Source organism: Pyrus communis, chromosome 9 (genome assembly GCF_041283825.1).
Source record: "Pyrus communis isolate YQ-2024b chromosome 9, ASM4128382v1, whole genome shotgun sequence".
NCBI classification, from domain to species: domain Eukaryota; kingdom Viridiplantae; phylum Streptophyta; class Magnoliopsida; order Rosales; family Rosaceae; genus Pyrus; species Pyrus communis.
In genome coordinates this window covers 9,237,305-9,261,247 of record NC_142573.1, presented here as the reverse complement: position 1 = coordinate 9,261,247, position 23,943 = coordinate 9,237,305, and the positions used below count along the sequence as shown (strand labels likewise).

The window sequence follows — 23,943 nt, the reverse complement described above, 5'->3', positions numbered from 1 at the left end:
TATTTGCTTTAACTTGGGCTACACATTTGACCAAGACTAGCTTGTTTGTGAATTAATGAATTGTTATTTGGTTAAAAAAAAAAACTTACATGACACGAGTATACTGCAAATGTGACATCTTGTGACAATGAAATAAAGATTTGTGTAACTTTTTACCGGCATATTCTTATTTAATTGGCACAGGACGCCATGGTGTACCTATGCCATTCCCCTAGTTCAAATACTTTTTGCTTAGTTTAGCTGGATGTGTCCTACTTTTAAACATTATATTATGCTGAGAAAAGTTTAAACATGACATTTAAGAGGGGACCAAGCAAAGCTATATCTTATCAATCTTTTTGGCCTTAACAACAGTAATTTCCCATTCAATTACCTTAATCCCAAGTTATTGGTTATCCCATCTTTAACCTCCTCAATCAAAAGTGGAGTTGGTGACATAGTTTTTGTTTGACAAAACGGGTATTCTAATCTAACCCCCATGTGGAGGGGGATTTGAACTTGGGTGACCTAACTAGCTGGCCTAACTCACGTATGCAACTTAGTGATCCATTTAGAAGGGGAAGAGAACTAGGATTTGTGCAAGATTGAAAGTTTTGTTATATTTCTTCTCCCTGTTACAGTTTCCTGGCAGTTTTATTTCTGCTATGTTCTTGTGCTTGCGTTTTCATCTTCTACAGACATCCTTCGGGTATGATTAGCATGCGAGTTAAGATGTCATTAGGATTAGGAAACTGATTACAACTTAGAGATTTCATGCTTTTACTCAACAAAAAATAGTCCGTACTGATAATTTAAACGGTGATCCTTACATATTTTCTTTTCTGCAACACGAAAGACGCGTTCAGGAGTATGAGCTGCAGAGGTAGTACTATAGTCTTATTAACTTGTAATTTTTACCTGAACTTCATCTACTTTCCATAAATTAAACATTGTCATGTCGTTTTCACATTAATTATCTAAAGTTTGGGATTCGTTTTGGCACTTGTAGCACTGTTGCCTCTATTTATGCTGCATGAGATATGAAAATAAATCTTGAATTATATTTAATTAAAAATGAATTAAGATGATATAAAATAAGAAATAAATAAATTTAAACCAAAGTATGCGTCATCTTAACATGCTGTAGCACTGCAAATTTGATTAGAAACTAAGAACGTAACGTTCAAGAACAATAACAAACACACACTCTGAAGCCTCTCTTAAGTAGTCTTAGATATAAGTATTTAAACAAGTCATAAAGATCAACTTCGAAATTTAATTAAATGAAGCAAATGATGATTGTGAATGAGATCAGGCTCTTGGCTTGAGTTTTCCTTCGTTGGCAAGCTTGAAAACGCGGGCTTGAGTCGCTGCAGCCTTGTTCGATCCCAGTGCTCTGACGAAGCTGTCCCTGACTTGGTTGGTGGTGAAGTGGAACCTGTTATCCACCATGGCATTCAGCAAGGCAGCAGTTCCTTGTCTGTAGAGCTCTCCTAGCCCGTCGGTGCGGGTGTTTGAAAGGGCCTGCGGGAGGCTCATGATGCCGGATCCGATCCCTGGAAGACTAGACACACCAAAAGAGTGGCCCAAATTTCCCCACCAGCCCAACAGACCCCATATCAGTGTTGGGTGGCTCCTCCAGTAGCTGCAAAACATGGTAACAATTTTTGTGATTAGAGATGGAAGTGAAGTTATGTATATGTAACATTTTTGGATATGATCGTTTTATTATCTACAATATTTGGTACATTTTCAATATTTAGTTGATATTGAATCGAATTTTCAACCAAATATCAGTAATGTGCCAAATACTATAGTATGATATTCGTTACCAGCTAATCACTGCTTATTATGTAAATCGGTTACTTACTTGCATGTGAAGGGTGGAAGGGAGTTGGGGTCAGGAAGAAAAGGTGGAGTGGGAATAGTTGGGGTGTTCGGGTCAGTTGGTGGGGTTCCAATGACTGGGATTGGGGGGCTCACAATGACTGGGGTGGGAGGGGTACCGATTATTGGTGTGGTTGGGGGGCTGCCGCCATAAGTTGGTGGCGGAGAGTGGTAGTAGCCACCACCGCTTGGAGTGGATGGAGTAGGGTTGTGGTGTGCTGGTGGGGTGCCACAGTTGGAAGGTGGTGATGGTGTAGGGTTGTGGCTTCCGCCACCTCCATGAGAGGGCGGGCTGTGAGAGCCGCCACCGTGTGATGGTGGGCGGGAAGGAGTTCCGTGTGAACCTGCATTAGTAGGAGAGATCATGAGAACACATATTAGTGCATGCTATGACATAATATCAACTGTGAGAGAGAGAGAGAGAGAGAGAGACCTCCAGGGGGGCTGCCAGAGTGGGGGTCTGGTGGAGAGTAGTAGGTCTTCTGGTCTTGAACAGCGGAGGACCTGACAGGGATGATCAAGTTCTGGGAGAGCAACCCAGCAACCAAAGTCCATAGGAACAAAGAGGTTGCATTTCTTCTCACTCTCCCCATTTTTGTCTAGTTACTTGGAAGAGCAAGAAATTAGAAATTAGGGAGAAGCAGAAGGAACGAAGGATGGTGCAGTAACTGTAGGGAGGGGGAAGAGGGTGAATATATAAGGGTAGATAGGGGAGAAGTTAATATTAGCAGGTGAGGGAGTATTGTGGTTAGTTGATGTGTTGCAGGTGCATTTACTCCTATTTACTCTCTTGTGTTTCTTACACACATGGTATCAACTTCTGAAGTTGCTAGCTTACGCTTTTGAGATGCATACCAATACCATAATCTATCACTCACTCACTCACTCATGGGCAATGACATATAATATTGGTTATGATCTGGACAGATTATATTAGTTGGACTATAGAGCTAATTGCTTTTATCTTTCTTTACATGATATTATATTTGTTCCAAGAAGAAGCATACATCTTGTGTAAACTGTAAGAGATTTAAGTACTGCAGAGAAGGAACATAAAGAAGACACAGGTTTTTGGTTGAATTTTGGATGATTTCCATTGATCTGAGTACATGGTATTTATGCAGTTTTTACAGAGGCTTTACAATCGTTGACAATTTGCACAAGGAAAGATTCCACAACTCAAACATTTACGTAAATCAGGAAGCATAATAAAACAAATGAATGTGATTACGAAATCATCTTTTGTACTTCATGTCCTGATGAGCATGATTCTCTCCATATCAAACTAGAGGATTTCCATAACATGAGTACACTATCATGAAGCGTCTTGTGTCACTAATACAAAGATACTAGTAAAGTTTCTTTTCATATGGCATTATCTGATTGACATAAGACGTCACAACAATAGTATACTTGTGCCAACTTTAATTGTGCCACATGAAAGTTGTTCTCCTCAAGCTGGCTTGTTTATGAATTCAAACGATATTCTTATCTAATATAAATTAAGTTGAGTGAGATTTGAACGTAGGTGTAATAGACGAGCACATTGCTCTAACCTGCTTAGCTATCCTCTAATCTTCTTACTTTGCTATTTAAGATAAAAAAAAAAAAAAAAAAACCCTGGATAGAACTTGAACCCAATTTGAGTTAATCTCCAAAATCAATTCATCAATTTCCAATGTCATTGTCCTTGTATAAAAAACTTGAACTAGGATAAGCTCATCCTGGTCCATATTCAACGTGAATGGATATTGTGTTAAATATAAGATTATGTATTTAATTACAATTTGGTCCATGAGGTTGCTTCAAAACTAGTGGAGCTCTACCTATAAATTCATGTAAATTGCGATGGGCCACATGAAAGATTGCTAAAGTGCTTTTCACATCCATCTCTACCATTTTCATATTTGTGAGTTGGAAAATTGGAAACCATTTAATTCATTTGCATGAAGATCTTTGTGATGTTGTTGGATAAGGAAATTAAAACTGGACCAACACCTTGTCGGGTATCACATTTTTGAAGAGTTGGTCATGGTTTCATGCAAATTCCCCACTTTGGTCCGCATATAAATTTTTAGCTAGCTAGCTCAACACATTGCAGTGGATGTTGTAACTAGGAAAATGTATATGTTAAAGGTATGGTACATAATATTTGTTTTCAACAAGTATGGTACATGTGTGTAATAGATGGCAATGACTAAAATTGAGAGAGAGAGAGAGAGAGAGAGAGAGAGAGAGAGAGAGAGAGATGAAATGGGCTCTGTCTCAAACTTAATGAGATCTACAGAGAAGCCGGTGAGATTGCACAAATGTGTTGGGTGGGGGGAGTAAAGAAGACAGCAAAGTAGGGTATTGTTTTAGGGTTTTGCAAATGAATTGCTCTTTCAAGTTTAAAATCCATCTTTGAGCATAAAAAGTTTGAGAAAAATTAATGAAAATGACTGGAAAATTTTGAGTTTTGACAATAAAGAACAAATAAAGGATAAAGTAAATAGTACCATGATTGACTTTTTAGTGTAAAAATATGGTTTTTCTTTAAGTGAACAGTACCGAAAACTTTTCGTTAAAGTTCCCTTAAGTTTAAGCACATGGAAGAACAAGAACCAAAATTCTATTATGCGTTTGATCTTTGGTCATTGAGAGTGATGAGATTTTATCTCAAGTTTTCAGCCAAAGTTTGATGGCCGTGTAAGATGAGAGATTTTGTAGTGTAATCGGCATACAAGGTGATACACTACGTATCATTATATAAATAGTGGGGTGTGTGTGTTAAAAAGTTAATAGCTTAAAAAATTAAATTTCCTACCACTTACATAAAAACACGTGATGTACCACTCGTGTTTCCGCCACGATAAAAAATTTCTTGTGTAAGAGAGACAGCTTGGCCAATGAGGATTCTGAGTTGTCACACATTTAGAGAAGGGTAACAGTGAACTGTGAAGAGCCCAAATTTAAATTGAGCAGCAGTGATGGATAAATGGCAAGGCCTATGAAGCTAGCTAGTAGCTACTACCTTAGCTAGAAACCGTATGAGCTTTCATGCGAATTGAAATAGTAATAGGGTTTTTGGTGGCAGTTGAAAGCATTAATCCCATAAAACTCTTCTAGCTATTTCAACACCTCTGGTTGGTTTTGCCTCACATTTTGAGACTCCCAACGGCATTTTTTAGCCATCAAACCCCAAATTTATGATTGTTTATTTCAGGTTGGAAAACACTACAAAACTTCTGTCTCTCCTTCTAGGAGAGTATATTCTCGTATGTTGAGGCTCTACATATTGAAATGGGTTGGCAAACAAGTTTGGGCGAGATAAACTTCACTAACATTATCTGAATGGAGCAACTTTCACATTAATAATACCAAAATACATAGGTAATTTTTGTAAGAAATTCCCTACATATGACAAGAGTCGGACACCCATACCGAATTTCAAATGAGTCAAAGAACAATGGGTTTGACCAATGCTATCAATAAAACAATCAAGGTTATTGATATAACCTAATCATTTTAAGCCAAAAGACTAATTTGCTACGTTATAGAATCAGTTTTGCATGACCCAGACCTTTCCTGGAATTCCCATTACGATCCCCTTTGGTTTTCTTGTAAGTGGAGAGGGGTTTTCATTGTCCCTCTAGCATACAAGTGATACTTCTGTGGAGTTTTCTAGCTCAACACATTGCGGTGAATGTTGTAGCTAGGAAAATGTATATGTTAAAGGTATGGTATACAATATTTTTTTTCAACGAGTATGGTACATGTGTGTAACAGATGGCAATGATTAAAATTGAGCAAGAGAGAAAGAGAGAGAGAGAGAGAGAGCGCTTGGCTGCAAATATTATAAATAAACTCAGGTCCCAATTCGTTTTTGCCACGGAAATATGAATTTACTGCCGCTTCTTCTGTTCTGTGTGCAAAAGTCCAAAACTCTGAATCCCTTCAAATAAATGTGGTTAATAATTTGGGAAAAGGATCCGGATCCTCTTTGTGGAGATCCGAGGAATCAATCAATCATGTTCGTTTATCGAACATTATATGATCAGTTTTCGTTAAGTATTATTTATATTATTTTTTAAATATTAAATTTGAAATGATTTCTTACCACACAATATACGATAAACGAACATAATTGATTAATCATTCGAACCTCCACAAAGAGAATCCAAACACGATCCTTTTCCATTAATTTGTACCAGCAACTGCTACAACAACTGACACCCTCTCAAACTACATATTTGGATCTCCTCAGAACATATGTATGTGTATGCATAGTATGGATGGGTTCTTGGTTTCGGATGTACTCAAAACCTTATTTACTAGCTACTGTACTACCACTATGGCTACACGATCAATGGAGGATCGATGCAAACTCAAACTAATCTGAATCACTGATCATGTCGGATCTTGCAAGATGCGTAACTCATATTCACAATGCGTCAACATAAACATTTTTTTAAGAATGTAAATCTAGAAGGAGAACATTTCTCTCGGTTTATATACACTAGCCTTCATGCATGCTTTCACACGCGTGAAAAAGATTTTTTTTGAATTATGGCATACTATGTGTGACTTACACATTTTAAATTTATTTATATGCGTGAATTGCTTCAATATATTTTTTATGACAAAAAGAAAGTCAAATATTTGGACTAATTACAATGGGAATTAAAGAGAAATTAGAACAAAAAGTAGAGAAAAAAAATTGCTAAAATGAATTAATTATTTGATAACTAATTGAATCATATTATTATGTGCGTGCGAAAGACCTTTTTTTATAACCGACACTACATTATTATTGTTTGTTTAAAAAAACAATCATTTGATAACTAATTGAATTACATTATTATGTGTGTGCGAAAGATCTTTTTTATTGAATCACATTATTGCTAGTCTATTGTGAGATACTAGTTATAAAATAAATAAATAAATAAACCAATGTGCAAAAAAATTAATTATTAAAAAACACTATTTATATGATAAAGATACTCCTGCATTATTTGATGCATTATATTGGGTTGCTTTTGAACTTTTTTGTCCAAAAACTTTTGATGAAGCCGTGACATCAAATTGGGGCGTTGGCTTTATATACACAGAAGATTAACCTATCTTATCTTCCATATTGGAGGATCATGCATTCTGCATGGCTAACAAATGGGTTATATTATATCATTTCGTGGTGTGCGTGTATATATGATCCACAAATTTTAGGAATAATATTCCACACATAGATCCACAAACGTGGTCCCTAACATTTCCGTGCTTAATTTATGCATGAGGCATGCCCTTAGCACGATGATAAATAGCGTTGGTTTGACCACTCTTTGCTGCATACATATAATACGCCATATATACACAAATGAAACTAGTTATTAAATTATATTGATTATGAAGGAGACATTAAAAAGCCAATAAAAGCGCACTAAGTTGCATTTGTGTATTGCTTATTGTTGGTTTTGTGTCAATCAAATTCTATTTTTATGTAAAAGTTTGTAACAAGTTTGATTTATGCATTAATCTGACATTATTGTGAAGCAGTTCTAATGTGGAAAGTTCCAGTGTCTCTTCTTATACTTTTCTTAATATTGTTATCTAGGGTGAGAGGCTAAACTAAAATGCACAATGGTTTGCAATAATTTGGTACTGAACTCAGCATTATAAGAGTCGAACTTAAAACCGTATTGCTAGTGACCAATATCTCTTGTTGTTAAAATCAACAATCATGAGAGATTGAAAGGATTCCACGGTTTCATCATGTGTTAGTCAATCTTGATCCTCGTATCAGCAACCCTACCAGATTTTTTGGGATTGCTTTTCTGATTAAAAACTTAAGAAGCATGAGATTTTCTGATGATTTATTATTATCGTATGTCATTCTCTGGGCCAGTGGACTTGTGATCCTCACATGCAGCCTCTGGTCGGTCACCCATTTCGAAAATATGTGAAACTTCACGTTTATTCGACGTAACGGGAAGATCTGAGCTGTTGATTTGGGATAACATCGACCTAGGGCGGTTTACGATTTCATGATTGGTTGACTTTTCTGAAAAAAGTCATGCGGTTTGACTTTCTGGTTTTTTTTTCTTTTACAGAACAAAATCAATTTGCTCACCTGATACCACATTATTATTAGAACTAAAAAAATTTCCAACTTTTTAGTCCATGAAATCATCAATGGCTAATGAAATTAGCAGTCTTTCATTTTGTTTCTTCTGTTGCTTTGCTGCAATGGTCTTTTTCATCGTTTGCTTGCGGTGCAAGAAACACACTAACACATGTGGAGCCAAAAATAATCACAAGACGACACGTGGATTTTTGGTAAAAAGGACAAAGTTACCCCTAAAACACACCGGTTGTCCTATGCGCGAGCAATGGACAATCATTCTTTAATCAAGCCAAGAGTGTCCAAAATAGGTAACAAATTCCAAATTATCTCATCCATCCTCATCTTAGATAATTACTTCATAACCTACAAATTATTCCATGTAAATGGAGATTAAGTGGCTAATTAATGGATTAATTCCTAATTAATCCATTAATCACCAATTAAATCACCCATTTTCACACAAAAAACCTCTAAGGGCCACCTGTATTCCCTATATATATGACCCTATTTTCTCTAAAAAGTGAAGTCCACACTCTGGTAAAACTCCAAAAATTCTCCAAATAATTTTTCTCTCTAAATTCTAACGTTGGCATCGGAGGTTCTTCGGCCAATCCCCCCCCCTCCCCCAATTCATCGTGGGTGCGTGAGGCTCTTGGCCTTAAGCTAAGGTGTTAATTGTTTTGTAGGTGCAATTTTGTCCAAGATCAAGAAGGCGGAAATTTGCATCCACAACACGAACAAGAAAAGACTGCCACCAGGCAAGATGGGGCCTCCTTGGGTAGGCCAGACAATGGAGTTCTATGAAGCTCAACGGAAGAACAGTTTGTTTGATGATTTCATCCAACCCCGGATTGCGAAATATGGCAAAATCTTCACTACACATAATCACCAACTGTGATTGTAAATGGAGCAATGCTAACAAGTCTCTGTTGTCCAATGAGTTCAAGTTGGTGGTGAGCTCGTGGCCTTCGACTTCCGTTCAGCTGATGGGAAAGGACTCCATCATGGAAAAGCAAGGGGAGAGGCACCGCTGCCTTCGCAGGCTTATAGGCGAGCCTTGGCCAGGCGGGGCTAGAGACTTTAGTGCCCAAAATATGCAACTCTGTGCAGTTGCATTTGGACATAAAGTGGAAAGGCCAGGACAAAATTAGCCTCTACCGTTCGACGAAAATCTTGACGTTTACTCTAGTGTTTGAGTGCTTCTTGGGGATCGATGTGGAGGCAGAGATGTTGGGAACATTTGAGAGAGTTTTGGAAAGGGTTTTTGCAGTGCAGGTTCAGATTCCTGGTTCAAGGTTTGGAGAGTAAAGAAAGCGAGGGTGGAGATAGACAAAATGCTGGTTGAAGTACTAAGATAGAAGAGGGTGCAAATGGAAGGAAATCTAGAAGAAGAAGAAGAGCAGGGAGTAGCGTTGCTTTCTCGATTGGTGGCTAGTACGATTCGCAGAGGAATCACCGAAGAGGAGGTTGTTGTGGCTTTGCTTGTTTTTGCAGCACATGATACTACTTCTTTTGCCATTGCCATGACCTTCAAAATGTCGGCTCAGCATCCATGTTTCCATAGTGTTCTACTCAAAGGTATGTAACATTTGATGCAGTCCAATTTCATCGATTTTAATTGCGAACATATTGGTGAGTTGCATTTTGTTTTTTATCAGAACATGCTGAGATAATGAGAAGCAAAGGGCTAGGTGAAAATCTGACACAGGATGACAAAAAGAAGATGAAGTATACCTGGCAGGTTGCTTGTGAAAGCATACGGCTCTTCCCTCCCATCTTTGGCTCTTTCAGGAAAGCCATTGCTGACATTGAGTATGAAGGATTCACCATTCCCAGAGGATGGAAGGTACACGCCGTCTGCTTTGCTCCATACAATTTTATTCCAGTTTTCACTTACAGAGCTTGGACTAATTTATATTGGTTAATTTTATGCAGGTGTTGTGGACAACGTATGGAACGCTATTGATTTCTGATTCGAATTGTGATATATTTCATATCTTAGAAAGCCTTATGGAAGGCATACTTATACACAATACAAAGAAAACTGAAAAACTTTACACCCTACACACTTGTAATCTGACAGCACACATGCACTTGCACGTTCCTTGATGTGCTGTCTGTGCACGTTCCTTACTGAGCTTGCTGTGCTGTCTGTGCACGTTCTGTTCTTGCTGTGCTGTCTGTGCACGTTCCGCACGTTCCTTGTCTGTTTTCTTCCAATACTCCCCCTCAAGCTGGATCCAGTAGGTTGATGGATCCAAGCTTGGAGAGGAGTCTTTGAAACTGATGAGAAGCCAGAGGTTTGGTGAATATATCAGCCAGTTGATCGAGGCTTTTTACATAATGTGTCTGAATCACCTGCGACTGTACTTGTTCACGGACATAATGACAGTCGACTTCAATATGCTTCGTCCTCTCGTGAAAGACGGGGTTTGATGCTATGTGCATGGCAGCCTGGTTGTCACAGAATAAGGTCATTGGTTGAGCTGTGAACACACCTAAGTCACATAAAAGTCCTTTTAGCCATATCAGCTCACACGCGGTTGAGGCCATTGCACGATATTCAGCTTCGGCACTTGATCTTGCGATGACAGTTTGTTTCTTGCTCTTCCACGTGACCAGGTTTCCACCAACAAAGGTACAATAACCAGTGGTGGACTTGCGATCGATTGCGTTTCCTGCCCAATCAGCATCACAGTACCCCATGATTTGAGTGTTGTCATTCTTTGCCATGAGGATGCCACGACCAACAGACCCTTTTAAGTAACGTAAGATTCTTTTGACAAGGTTCAGATGCTCGATGGTGGGAGAGTGCATGAACTGACTGGCAATACTTACTGAATGTGAGATGTCTGGTCTGGTGATCGTTAGGTAGATCAGCTTGCCGACAAGCCTCTGATATAAGCTGATATCCGAGAGTGGCGTGCCTCCCAAGTCAAGCTTAAGCTTGCTATCAAGAGGGGTAAGTGCAGGCTTGGCATCACTCATATTTGCATCTTTAAGTAGGTCCATGACGTACTTTCGTTGATTAAGAAATAGTCCCTTGTAAGAAGATGCCATTTCGATTCCAAGAAAATACTTCAATACCCCAAGATCTTTAACCGCAAATTGTTGTTGAAGTGATTGTTTGAGTGTGGTGATTTCAGCAGCATTATCACCTGTAATTATTAAGTCATCCACATATATCAACACAACTAATTTGCTTGCAGCTCTTGTGCGAACAAATAATGATGAATCTGCATTACTCCTTTTGAAACCAATGCTATGAAGAACGCTACTTAGTTTTGCATACCAAGCACGTGGTGATTGCTTCAGTCCATAAATTGACTTATGTAACTTACACACCAAATTAGGCTCTTGGCTTTGAGGGTGTCCTGGTGGCAATCTCATATAGACTTCTTCTTCAAGATCACCATGTAGAAAGGCGTTCTTCACGTCCATTTGATACATAGACCAACCTTTGTTGACGGCAACAGACAATAGAACCCTTACTGAGTTCATTTTTGCGACAGGAGCAAATGTTTCCTTGTAATCCACCTCAAATGTTTGAGTGAATCCTCGTGCCACCAGCCTGGCTTTATGCCTCTCAATCGAACCATCAGAATTAAACTTGATCTTATAGATCCACTTACAGCCTACTGCCTTTTTTCCTTGTGGAAGTTTGGTGATGCTCCAGGTTTTGTGTTGGTCTAGTGCTTTGAGTTCTTCTCTCATTGCTTCTTTCCACACAACTTGATTATTAGCCTCATAAAAGTTTTGAGGCTCACTGTGACTTGAAATGTTGTTAAGAAAGGCAGCATGAGATGGAGTTACCTTTTGATACGACACGCAATTTGAAATTGGATGCCTCGGTTTATATGTGACAAAATCTTGAAACCTTGTGGGAGGTTGTCTATCACGCCGAGGATTGCGTCGAGGTACTAGGAGGTTTGTCTCATCCTCATTCAAATTGTCATCCACTCCTTGAGGATTTTCTATGTTGCCGTTGTCATCATCATGCACCGAGTCATCATCATGCACAGAATTATCAGGATGAGTACCTTCATTATTGACTTCAATGGGAGGTGTAGAAGTACAGATTCTTGGTAGAGGAATTAGGTCTAAGATGCACTCCCCCTGACTTGTGGCTTCATGTGATTTGCTGAAAAAAGGGTTAGCTTCATGGAATCGTACATCTTTAGATACAATTATTTTTCTTAGTTGAGGATCATAGCACTTATATCCTTTTTGTGTTGATGAATAACCAAGAAAAATACATTTGAGAGCTCTAGGGTCCAACTTATCTCGATGGTGTGACTGTATATGAACAAAACAGACACAGCCAAAGACTCTAAGATGTGAAAGGTCGATTTTTCTTCCCTTCATGACTTCAAGTGGAGATTTAAAACCCAAGACTCGGCTAGGAAGTCTATTGATGATGTACACAGCCGCCATGACTCCTTGTGACCAAAATCTCTTTGGTACGTTCATTTGTAACATTAATGCTCTCGTTTTTTCCAGAATGTCACGATTTTTCCTTTCAGCTACACCATTTTGTTGAGGTGTGCCGACACAACTTGTTTGATGCATGATACCATGCTTGCTCAAATATAATGACATGATATGGGACATATATTCGGTGCCATTGTCAGATCTTAAGGTTTGAATTTGAGAGGAAAAATGGTTCTTAACAAGATTGTGAAAATCCTTAAAAACTTCAATCACTTCACTCTTAGACTTTAAAAGGTACAACCATGTGGCTCTAGAGAAATCATCAACAAAAGTTACATAATACTTATAACCATCAAAAGATTCAAACGTTGGTCCCCATACATCTGAGTGAACTAGTTCGAAAACTTTACTAGTCCTAGATAAGGATGATGTAAAAGGCAATCTGGTGGCTTTAGACAAATGACATGTTTCACACGAAATTAAATCATTACCTAAGTTTGGAAACAAGGAAGACAAAACAGGTTGGGAAGGATGAGCTAAACGTTGATGCCATAATTGACTATCTTGGGATGGACTGGACTTGGCTTGAAATCCTCTGGGACTGTTTTTTGATATGTAATAGAGGCCATCAAGGTAAAACCCTTCACCAATCGTCTTCTTGGTGAGGCAATCCTGAAAAATGACATTGTGAGGAGAGAAAATGGCCAAACAATTTAAGGTATTGGTGATTTTACCCACAGATAGAAGTTGAAATGGAAAAGAAGGAACAAATAAGGCTACTGACTCAATTTTGTCCGATATTAAGTTGACATTTCCCTTCCCTAAAACCTTAGAACTCTCACCATTGGCAGTTGAGACTTGAGACGGTTTTGAAAATTTTTCAAACTTGTGAAACTTAGAAACATGGTTGGTCATATGATCTGTGGCACCCGAATCAACAATCCACAAATCATGCATCATATTTACATTAAGAGCAGTTTTAAAAGCAGTCATGATACCTTGCATGTCATCTTGGGCCATGTGTTGTGTTTCTGTCAGAAATCCAGCAAACTTGCCTAGCAAAGCTTTTGAACTTCCATCTTCAAAGCCAACCGTTTGGTCACTCTTAATCCTTTCTTTCTTGCTTTGAAGATACACTGCAAACTCATTTATAAGTGCAGCTGGATTTGCAGTGAAGCTCTTGAGTGCATCAGACCTATGAGAGGTTGAGGTAGTTGCATTGTTGGCTCTATGTGGTGCACAGTTCAGTCTTTGTGAGCCCTTGTTATCCTTCATGAACTCTGGCTTTAATTCTGGATGTAAAATCCAGCATGTCTCCTTAACGTGACCAGTATAGTTGCAGTGTTGGCACTTTAAGTGTGGATTCTTCACTTTGTATTTTCTTTCGTTGGCTAGATAAGCCCTTGCTTCAGTTACACTGGTTTTTGTGCCAGTGTTCATGACTTTCCTTCGTACTTCTTCACGTTGGATTGTTGCACATACGCTGGTGAATGAAGGTAGTTCGGGGTTCATGAGTATGTGGCTTCGTAGGTCTTCGTATCCTGGATCGAGACTTGACAAGAGTTGAAATATCTTGTCTTCTTCTGCCCTTTTTAGTAGTAAAGACGCCTCAGTTGTGTGAGGCCGATACATTTCCAGCTCATTCCACATGCTCTTCATGCTGCCTAGAAGTTGAACAAAGGGTTTTCCTTCTTGTTGTATGTGGAAATGTTCTTCTTCAATTGAAACACACGTGCAGCATTGTTCTGGCTGCCATACATTTCTTTGACTGTCTGCCATAGTTTGAATGATGATTCAGAATAACTGAATATTTCAGCTAGTTTACGTTCCATGGAATTTAGGAGCCATGACATAACTAGCTGATCCTTGCAAAGCCAGATTTCATAAGTTGGTGAAGAAACATCAGGAACTTCGATGCTTCCATTTATGAACCCTAGCTTGGACCTTCCACCTAGGGCAAGACTCACTGCTCTTGACCAAGGTAAGTAATTAAACTCATTTAACAAGACCGAGCTTAATCTTTGATTTGGATTGACATCCACCTCAGACATGGTTGAGGAGGAAGATATCTGGGAATCTCCAAACGAATAAGAATTCTCTTCCGCCATATAAAGACCTATAAGAATAAAGAAAGAATTTTTTTTTTTTTTTTTTTTTCCTCTTTTTTTTTTTTTTTTTTTTTTTTTTTTTTTTTGTTTTTGAAAAACTAATATAAAATTAAATTAAAAAACTAAGGGAACAGAAAATCAGCTTAATTCCCACACGTGCTCGATGAACTGCCCGGATCAAATCTTCTTGAGTTTCTCGGCTGGCGATCTCCTCCCTCCCGAGGGTCTTGAAATCGATCGAGCAAGCGTGCTTCTCGGGGTACCTGTGAAACCCCGCAGAACGTGGTCCCGCACCTGCACTTGAACCTGGTCAACCCGACCCGTTTCCTGCAAACGGTGCACCGGTTCGGCTGCGACACCACCACGGAGTTAGTTTGGATCTGGCTTTTTCAGAATGCCCATGTACGCCGAGGCTTTGAGCAGCGTCTCGAGTTCTAGCTCATTTGCGCCGTCGACGGTCACCAAGGTTCCGCCTTTGCTCTGTTCCTGCTCTTGTTGCCGTTTGCTTTCGTTACCCTTTTTCGGATTCTGCTCTGTCTGATGTTCCTCGTCGGAATCGAAAGGGTTCACCAGATGGTCGTGGCTGAGAAAGAGAGGCGAAGACGAAGACAGCTCCGACACGACAAGACGACCAGTCGTTAACTACCGGCGTTGAATTTGTATTAGCTTCTTTCTTGAGCTTTGCTGTGATTCGCTGATGGGTTGGATTACGTTCTGATGGCAATTTGGTCAGTCGGAGCTGTCGTGCATGGCAGCTCTCTCCCCATTTTTCTCTGGTTCATTGACTCGGCGTGAATGCGAACGACATGGATAAGATGATGCAGAAGCATGTTATTTTTCCTGCTCTGATACCATATTGATTTCTGATTCGAATTGTGATATATTTCATATCTTAGAAAGCCTTATGGAAGGCATACTTATACACAATACAAAGAAAACTGAAAAACTTTACACCCTACACACTTGTAATCTGACAGCACACATGCACTTGCACGTTCCTTGCTGTGCTGTCTGTGCACGTTCCTTACTGAGCTTGCTGTGCTGTCTGTGCACGTTCTGTTCTTGCTGTGCTGTCTGTGCACGTTCCGCACGTTCCTTGTCTGTTTTCTTCCAATAAACGCATTACAACTCCGAATATTTTCAAGATAATCTGAGTTTCAATCCAAGTCGGTTTGAAAAGTCTGTACCACCGTATGTGTTCCTTCCATTCAGGGGGAGGGCCGAGAGTGTCTGCAGGGTAGCAAACTGATGCGAGAATTATACGCACACAAATTAAACCCTCTTTTTGACAATTGTAGTAAGTATGTAAGTAGGGATCGTTATGGACCGGGGATTAGGAGGGATTGTTAATCACTTGGATTTGACTCAAAAACGCTAAAAACACAATCTAAAACACTATACTAGACTCAAAGAATGCAAAACTAAACTTTAAAACACTAAGACAAACCAAAGACTCAAAATGCTTTAAAGCATAAACTAAATTGATTTCTAACTAAATTGAACAATAAGGTAAATGGGGATTTAGGTTTTGATTAAACTAAATGACAGATTGTAAATTAAAGCATAAGGAAATGAAGTAAACACAAAATGAATGAATCAACAGCTAATAAAAAGAGATAGCACAAATGGAGATGAAGCTAGAGATTCGATTTCACCATTGCTAAGCCAAGTCCATGCTTGTTAAGTCAGATTATACTCATCCCTCTACTTATTTCTTGGGTTTGTTTCACTTAGATATGATCAGCCATATGATGTGTGGATTTGATCAAATGTCTCTAATCATGAGCCTAATTGTGATGTGCAACTTTGGTTCCTAATCAAGACTATGTAGTGCACAAGAAACTTTCACAAAACCAAAGGGAACACTCGGCAGGATGTTTGCAAAACATTCCCTTCATTAATTCACATATCTACCAAGATTATGCATGATGTGTGCTTTAATCTTGGCTAAACAACCTGTGGTTAATTCAAATGATGATCAAGCATTAAAATCAACACACTAAGTCACAATTAAATCGGAGAATGAAACAAGAAATAGATAGATTAAATGAGAATTCTGAATTAACTACACGGCAATCTTGCAAGGCTACATCGAATCCCTAGAGAGAGATTAGTTACACTTCATGTTTACAAAAGGTTTGACATAAAAATATATAACATGAGTGAACATAGGATTAAGAAGAAAGAACCCTTGAAGCAAAACTGATGTCGAAATCCTTTAAGAAATGGGAGAGTGTATCTAATGGAATGAAGCCGAGAGGAAGTTCCTCATGGTACAAAACAAAGAGAATCAAAGAAACACCTAAACATTCCAACAACTCAAACTTGAATTGTATGAACGTTTAGGCCCTCTTATCTTCCTCTTCGTCGTAGCACAAGGTCTAAGGGATGTTGTTGGTGTGTTGAATGGATTGGGGAATTATGGAAATGGATGAGGAGTGGTGTTTGGATTATAAGGGAATGGTAGCTTACGACAATGAGGGGAGATTGGATGTGTTTGTGGTGTGTTGTGTATGAAAATGAGATGTGATTTTTGTGTATGAATGCATGGGTTTTTATAGGGGGAATGGGAGAATATGTGGGTGATTGTTTAAGAGTGAATGTGGTTGTTATGATTGAGAGTGCATGTGGATGAAATAATGATGGAAAAAGAGCTAGGTTGTTGGTGTGTGAATGCATGTGTTGAATTTGTGGTGCAATGATGAAAGACTAAGTGCATGTGTGTGTGAATGGTGGTGCAATGATGAAATGATGAAGTAGGAAGGTGGAAATGCATGTGTTGAATTGGTGGTGCAATGATGAAAGAGTAAGTGCATGTGTGTGTGAATGGTGGTGCAATGATGAAATGATGAAGTAGGAAGGTGGAAATGCATGTGGCTAAGGGTTGTTGATTGGGCTAGAGGTTTTGCATGGCTCAAAGGATTGTTTGATTGGGCTAGGCCCTTTGTTTTATGTCCAAAGTGCATACAAGGCTTTCAAATTCGTCCAACACTTTGGCTCCAAGCATATGTTATCCATTCCAAGCCCAATTTTGCTCCAAAATGCTCCAAAATGCATCTTTTTGCTTCCTTAGCCATATGAACCTAAAAACACACGAAAATGGCTTAAACTACTAAAACAACTATGAATTAACAACATAGATGCACGAAAACAAGCTAAGTAAGTCGCCTAAATATGCTCCTATCAAATTCCCCCATACTTAGCTTTTGCTAGTCCTCGAGCAAAACAAAATAATAACAAATAAACAAAACGACACTAAACAAGTAAAACACAACCTAAACCTTCCAACAACCGTCTTAGGGATTTCCAATGCACATGACTAGTTAAAAATCATTATTCTCACAGATTTTAGCCATCTTTACACTTAAGTACATTCTTAATCATAGTCACCACATACTAGTTCACAATTAAGCAATTAAAACACATTTCAAATGTAGTAACATGCTTTAGAGAATTTACTCAATTCCTTACTAGAATGCACTCTATTTTCACACAGATTTTCTGACTACACACCCTACACTAGTTATATGTGAGAGATTGATGTAAACATGAAAGACTAGTATCTCACATATGTTATAACAAAGAAAGCATTTTCTGGATTTACAATAATGACATGAATATGATCTCATGAATGGAATGCTACTACTTAGAATGAGAACCAGTGATTCCATAAGCTCATATCAAATCCAAACTCCACATTATTGAACACATAACGATCAAGATAGAAGTCAAAGGGGTGTAACGGGGCTAGGGTATTGGTTAACAATGAAAGGTGAAGGATAAACAAACATTCTTAAAGCAATAGTGAGCAAAGTATTGAATTAGGCACTTAGAATTCCCTTTAGAGCGCGGAAAACAACTTTTAGACTAATAGGGGAAATTCAAACAACTCTTATTTTTCTTTTCTTTTTCATTTTTTTTTCAATTTTTTTTTTTTTTTTTTTTTAGCCGTGCCTATGGCACAACAACTCTCATCAATAATCCTTCCCCCACACTTATTTTCTGCAACATATTAATCAAAAAGGAATTCATTTTCCGTCATGCTTACTATGCTTTAAGAACAAAGGCATGGATGGTCCTATTCTAGGCTAGGTAAGGATAACATGGGTTAACAAAGAACATAGGCTAAACAAGGCTCAAAGGGGTTAAAACTTACAACAAATACGAAATATGGGAAGTAAGGCTATTTGGCTATGGTGGCAACTACACAACTTTATCTTGATATATGTTATGCAATTCAATGCTTTGAATGAAATGGATATAAGTTCTAGCATTTAGTTCTAGCATGATACAATTGCATTCTAAGTAGCAACCAAGCAAGGAATAATGAGATCATGCAACAACTTTAGAAAACAAAGAATCACAGAAAATAACTCTCCAAAGAATGTTTAGGCTCAAGTCTCACAAGGTTGTAGCGTTTGTTTGAGTTCCTTCCTTCAAGCATGTTACAAAAACGAATTTTTCTTTTATGATTGCATGTGAAGTCATACATTATAACCATAACCAAGCATATACCAAGAGTAAATCAAACTTTCATCCATGTTTATAACTCTTTTTAACCGTCATGCAATTACAAACCAAATCCTTATCATTGTGTTGGAAGGTACCCTAAGACACAAACACACAAAAACGACTCAAAACACTATTTTTAGGCTTTTCAAAACATTTTTTTCAAATTTTTATGTGATTTTCGGAGTTATAAAACAAAACACACTAAAACACTCTAAAACAATTTAAAAACACCTTAAAACAGCAAGGAACAACATTTGAAGTTATGGGTGATAAAATCCCACGAATTTGCATTAACAACATTAGTTACCCCCCCCACACTTAAATTAAACATTGTCCTCAATGTTTTAAGCATAGATTCACACAAAACATAAGTAAACACACAAAAAGCACTTAAACATACTAAACATGGCAAAATGTAATTAACAAAGAGAAGAGTTTAGGGACGCAAATCTGGTTATGGAGTGTAAATTCCCTCTTCTCCTTGGTGATTGCATTGAGGCATTGATCTTGGTGATTCCACAGGCTTTCTCTTGAACTGGTTTCCGCCCATCGTTGATTTTCCTTTGTGCTACTGGGCTGGAGGATTCTTTTGGTCTTCCCCGAAGGTCTGAGCTTACCCCTTTGGTCTGTTTCTTTGTTCAATCTTTCCAATTCGTATTGAAAAGGGTTGGAGGATAACTCAGCCTATGTTTGTCTCCACATGCTTCAATGTATCATTGTCACTTGCCTTACTCGCTCCCTTTTGCAGAAGTGGTCCCTTCTCCGGAAGTGTATCAACCGTTGAAGATGACTACTCGAGAGCAACGCTAGGTAAGCAATCAGGAATAGATTCCAGGTAGTTGGCTCCAGATCGGAAGACTGACTCCAAGTGCCGGCTGATTGCTTCTTTTACTTTGCCATGCGAGTAAGAACAAGGACAAAGAAAAAGACAGGGAAAAAGCATGATATGAGATACTTTTGCTTTTGACCTTGATGATATGAGATACCTTTGCTTTTGAAGAAGCGGTGAATGAATCAGCACACTTCAATCTGCCGTTTCCTCCTGGGTCATCTGTACTCCAGGCATCCGGTATCATCTTTGGGGAAGAAGAAAAAATTGAGTATTTCAAAAGGCTTTGCTGGGAGTGCGCCCTCAGAGGTGAGGGAGAGTTGGGCATTTTCTTCAGATTTTCCTTGCCATAAAAGACGAAGGTCGACATATATAGAGATAATATCAAGTGGTGGTACTCTTCTTTTACCTTTGTCGACAAACGTTTTGATCCCGCAAATCCGGCTTTTTGAAATAGTGACGCCTCTTCGATCTTTGAAGACGCCTCTTCGATTTCTGAGCAGGCGCCCCTTCGATTTCTGAACGACGCCCCTTCGCTTTCTGAACGACACGTAGTAGTGCGGATGCGGCTCTTTTGACAAAGCTGCACGCGTTTTCTGAAAAGCAGAGAAAGCGTCGCCGAACTTTGCGCTTGTCGGCTAAAGACGTGTAGTTGCGATGATGGCCTCCACGTGTTTTCTGAAAAGAAGAAATCTTTTGACAAAGTTGAACACGTCTTCTGAAAAGCCGAGAAAGCGTCGCCAAAATTACGCCGGAAATTCCGGCTTTTTGAATCGGTGGACGCGTCGCCTTGGCTTTTTATAGAGGTATCGATCACCCCAACAAACACACTCTGAAGAATTCCCATTCTTGAACATCGTCTCCGGCCCTTTGAAATTTAACTCCATCCACCCCTTCTCTTTGAACACTTTTGAAAAATGGCAAACCCATCGAACCTTAGCTTAGAATTGAGTCTCAGCAGTGAAACGGGCGCGCCGCGTCAAGGTAACGTATGGCGCCCTTCTTTCTTATCTTCTAACGGTCCTCTTTCAGGTGAAGACTCTGTGATGCAGGACGCCACAACAGCTACAATAGTAGCTAGGAACCTCCTCACTCCAAAAGATAGTAGGCTGCTGTCAGGACGGTCCGATGAGTTGGCCGTTCAAGAGTCCCTCGCACTTAGTGTTCAGTGTGCGAGCTCTGTGTCCAACATGGGCCAACGCCTGCTTGCTCGGTCCCGCCAAGTGGAATCGTTGATGGGAGAGGTGGAAAGTCTTAAGCAGGAGATCAAACAGCTTAAGTACGAGAATAGAAGTTTGCATGTGCTTGCAAATAACTATTCAGCGGGCATGAAGAGGAAGCTTGATGAGCTGCAAGAATCTGAAGGTCGGATTCAAAGTGACCGTCAAAAGCTTGCTGCTTATCTCCAGAGGCACCTTTTTCCTGGGTCATCCAGCGCTTGGCCAAGTATTGAGGCCTGGAATGCTCTAGCTCCGATGCCTCCCGCTCTGATGCCTTCCGCTCCGATGCCTTCCGCTTCTATGCCTCCCGCTTCTATGCCTTCCGCTTCTATGCCTTCTGCTTCGACGCCTCGTAGTGGGGCTTCACGTAAACAACCTCTGTGAAGGCTCCACCTTTCTCCATGTTTAGTATTTTATTTAATAAATAAATTTTTTATTTTTTTATTTTTTTATTTTTTTATGAACATGCTTTGTTTTATTCAGTGCATTGGGTTGCCTCCCAAGTAGCGCTTTCTTTTACGTCTTGCAGCCGGACGTAGAACCCAATCACTCCAGGATATGTTCATGAATCGGATGAGAACTCCGAGTCATAAACTAGTACCTAAAACAAGAAACAAAACAAGATTAAGAATGTGGAATAAAATAAAAAGAACAAATGAAAATAAAACAATCCAAGGGATTAGCAAATTTTCTAATCCCCGACAACGGCGCCAAAATTTGATGCGAGAATTATACGCACACAAATTAAACCCTCTTTTTGACAATTGTAGTAAGTATGTAAGTAGGGATCGTTCTGGACCGGGGATTAGGAGGGATTGTTAATCACTTGGATTTGACTCAAAAACGCTAAAAACACAATCTAAAACACTATACTAGACTCAAAGAATGCAAAACTAAACTTTAAAACACTAAGACAAACCAAAGACTCAAAATGCTTTAAAGCATAAACTAAATTGATTTCTAACTAAATTGAACAATAAGGTAAAGGGGGATTTAGGTTTTGATTAAACTAAATGACAGATTGTAAATTAAAGCATAAGGAAATGAAGTAAACACAAAATGAATGAATCAACAGCTAATAAAAAGAGATAGCACAAATGGAGATGAAGCTAGAGATTCGATTTCACCATTGCTAAGCCAAGTCCATGCTTGTTAAGTCAGATTATACTCATCCCTCTACTTATTTCTTGGGTTTGTTTCACTTAGATATGATCAGCCATATGATGTGTGGATTTGATCAAATGTCTCTAATCATGAGCCTAATTGTGATGTGCAACTTTGGTTCCTAATCAAGACTATGTAGTGCACAAGAAACTTTCACAAAACCAAAGGGAACACTCGGCAGGATGTTTGCAAAACATTCCCTTCATTCATTCACATATCTACCAAGATTATGCATGATGTGTGCTTTAATCTTGGCTAAACAACCTGTGGTTAATTCAAATGATGATCAAGCATTAAAATCAACACACTAAGTCACAATTAAATCGGAGAATGAAACAAGAAATAGATAGATTAAATGAGAATTCCGAATTAACTACACGGCAATCTTGCAAGGCTACATCGAATCCCTAGAGAGAGATTAGTTACACTTCATGTTTACAAAAGGTTTGACATAAAAATATATAACATGAGTGAACATAGGATTAAGAAGAAAGAACCCTTGAAGCAAAACTGATGTCGAAATCCTTTAAGAAATGGGAGAGTGTATCTAATGGAATGAAGCCGAGAGGAAGTTCCTCATGGTACAAAACAAAGAGAATCAAAGAAACACCTAAACATTCCAACAACTCAAACTTGAATTGTATGAACGTTTAGGCCCTCTTATCTTCCTCTTCGTCGTAGCACAAGGTCTAAGGGATGTTGTTGGTGTGTTGAATGGATTGGGGAATTATGGAAATGGATGAGGAGTGGTGTTTGGATTATAAGGGAATGGTAGCTCACGGCAATGAGGGGAGATTGGATGTGTTTGTGGTGTGTTGTGTATGAAAATGAGATGTGATTTTTGTGTATGAATGCATGGGTTTTTATAGAGGGAATGGGAGAATATGTGGGTGATTGTTTAAGAGTGAATGTGGTTGTTATGATTGAGAGTGCATGTGGATGAAATAATGATGGAAAAAGAGCTAGGTTGTTGGTGTGTGAATGCATGTGTTGAATTTGCGGTGCAATGATGAAAGACTAAGTGCATGTGTGTGTGAATGGTGGTGCAATGATGAAATGATGAAGTAGGAAAGTGGAAATGCATGTGTTGAATTGGTGGTGCAATGATGAAAGAGTAAGTGCATGTGTGTGTGAATGGTGGTGCAATGATGAAATGATGAAGTAGGAAGGTGGAAATGCATGTGGCTAAGGGTTGTTGATTGGGCTAGAGGTTTTGCATGGCTCAAAGGATTGTTTGATTGGGCTAGGCCCTTTGTTTTATGTCCAAAGTGCATACAAGGCTTTCAAATTCGTCCAACACTTTGGCTCCAAGCATATGCTATCCATTCCAAGCCCAATTTTGCTCCAAAATGCTCCAAAATGCATCTTTTTGCTTCCTTAGCCATATGAACCTAAAAACACACGAAAATGGCTTAAACTACTAAAACAACTATGAATTAACAACATAGATGCACGAAAACAAGCTAAGTAAGTCGCCTAAATATGCTCCTATCACCAACTGGCCAAGTTGAACATCCTCATCTTCATGCATTTCATTGTTACTCGTTATAATTGGTCTTTGCTCTATCCCGATGAGCCTATAACCATGGATCCCCTTCAATTCCCTTCCAATGGAATGCCTATAAAAATTACCCCAAAGTTGCCCTGAAGCAAAAATTTGCAAATCAATGCATAAATGCAAGCAAACTCACAGTATCCGAAGATTTAAGCGGC

The 23,943-nt window shown here is 38.9% G+C and overlaps 1 protein-coding gene, 1 long non-coding RNA gene and 1 pseudogene across 2 annotated transcripts; 1 reads left to right on the top strand and 2 right to left on the bottom strand.

Moving 5' to 3' along the window:
- Positions 1-1,107: 1,107 nt before the first annotated feature.
- Positions 1,108-2,954, bottom strand: LOC137741056 (protodermal factor 1-like). Its single transcript, XM_068480864.2, has 3 exons — positions 2,300-2,954; positions 1,850-2,210; positions 1,108-1,624 (listed from the first exon to the last, which is right to left on the bottom strand). Exons 1-3 carry the CDS (start codon positions 2,457-2,459, stop codon positions 1,291-1,293), a joined length of 855 nt encoding a protein of 284 aa, XP_068336965.1. The 5' UTR covers positions 2,460-2,954; the 3' UTR covers positions 1,108-1,290.
- Positions 2,955-8,231: 5,277 nt separating this feature from the next.
- Positions 8,232-23,878, top strand: LOC137740515 (11,12-secotaxane synthase-like; annotated as a pseudogene).
- Positions 12,651-13,461, bottom strand: LOC148694195 (uncharacterized). Its single transcript, XR_015966972.1, has 2 exons — positions 13,396-13,461; positions 12,651-13,069 (listed from the first exon to the last, which is right to left on the bottom strand). It is a non-coding gene; the product is annotated as an uncharacterized LOC148694195 (long non-coding RNA).
- Positions 23,879-23,943: the final 65 nt, after the last annotated feature.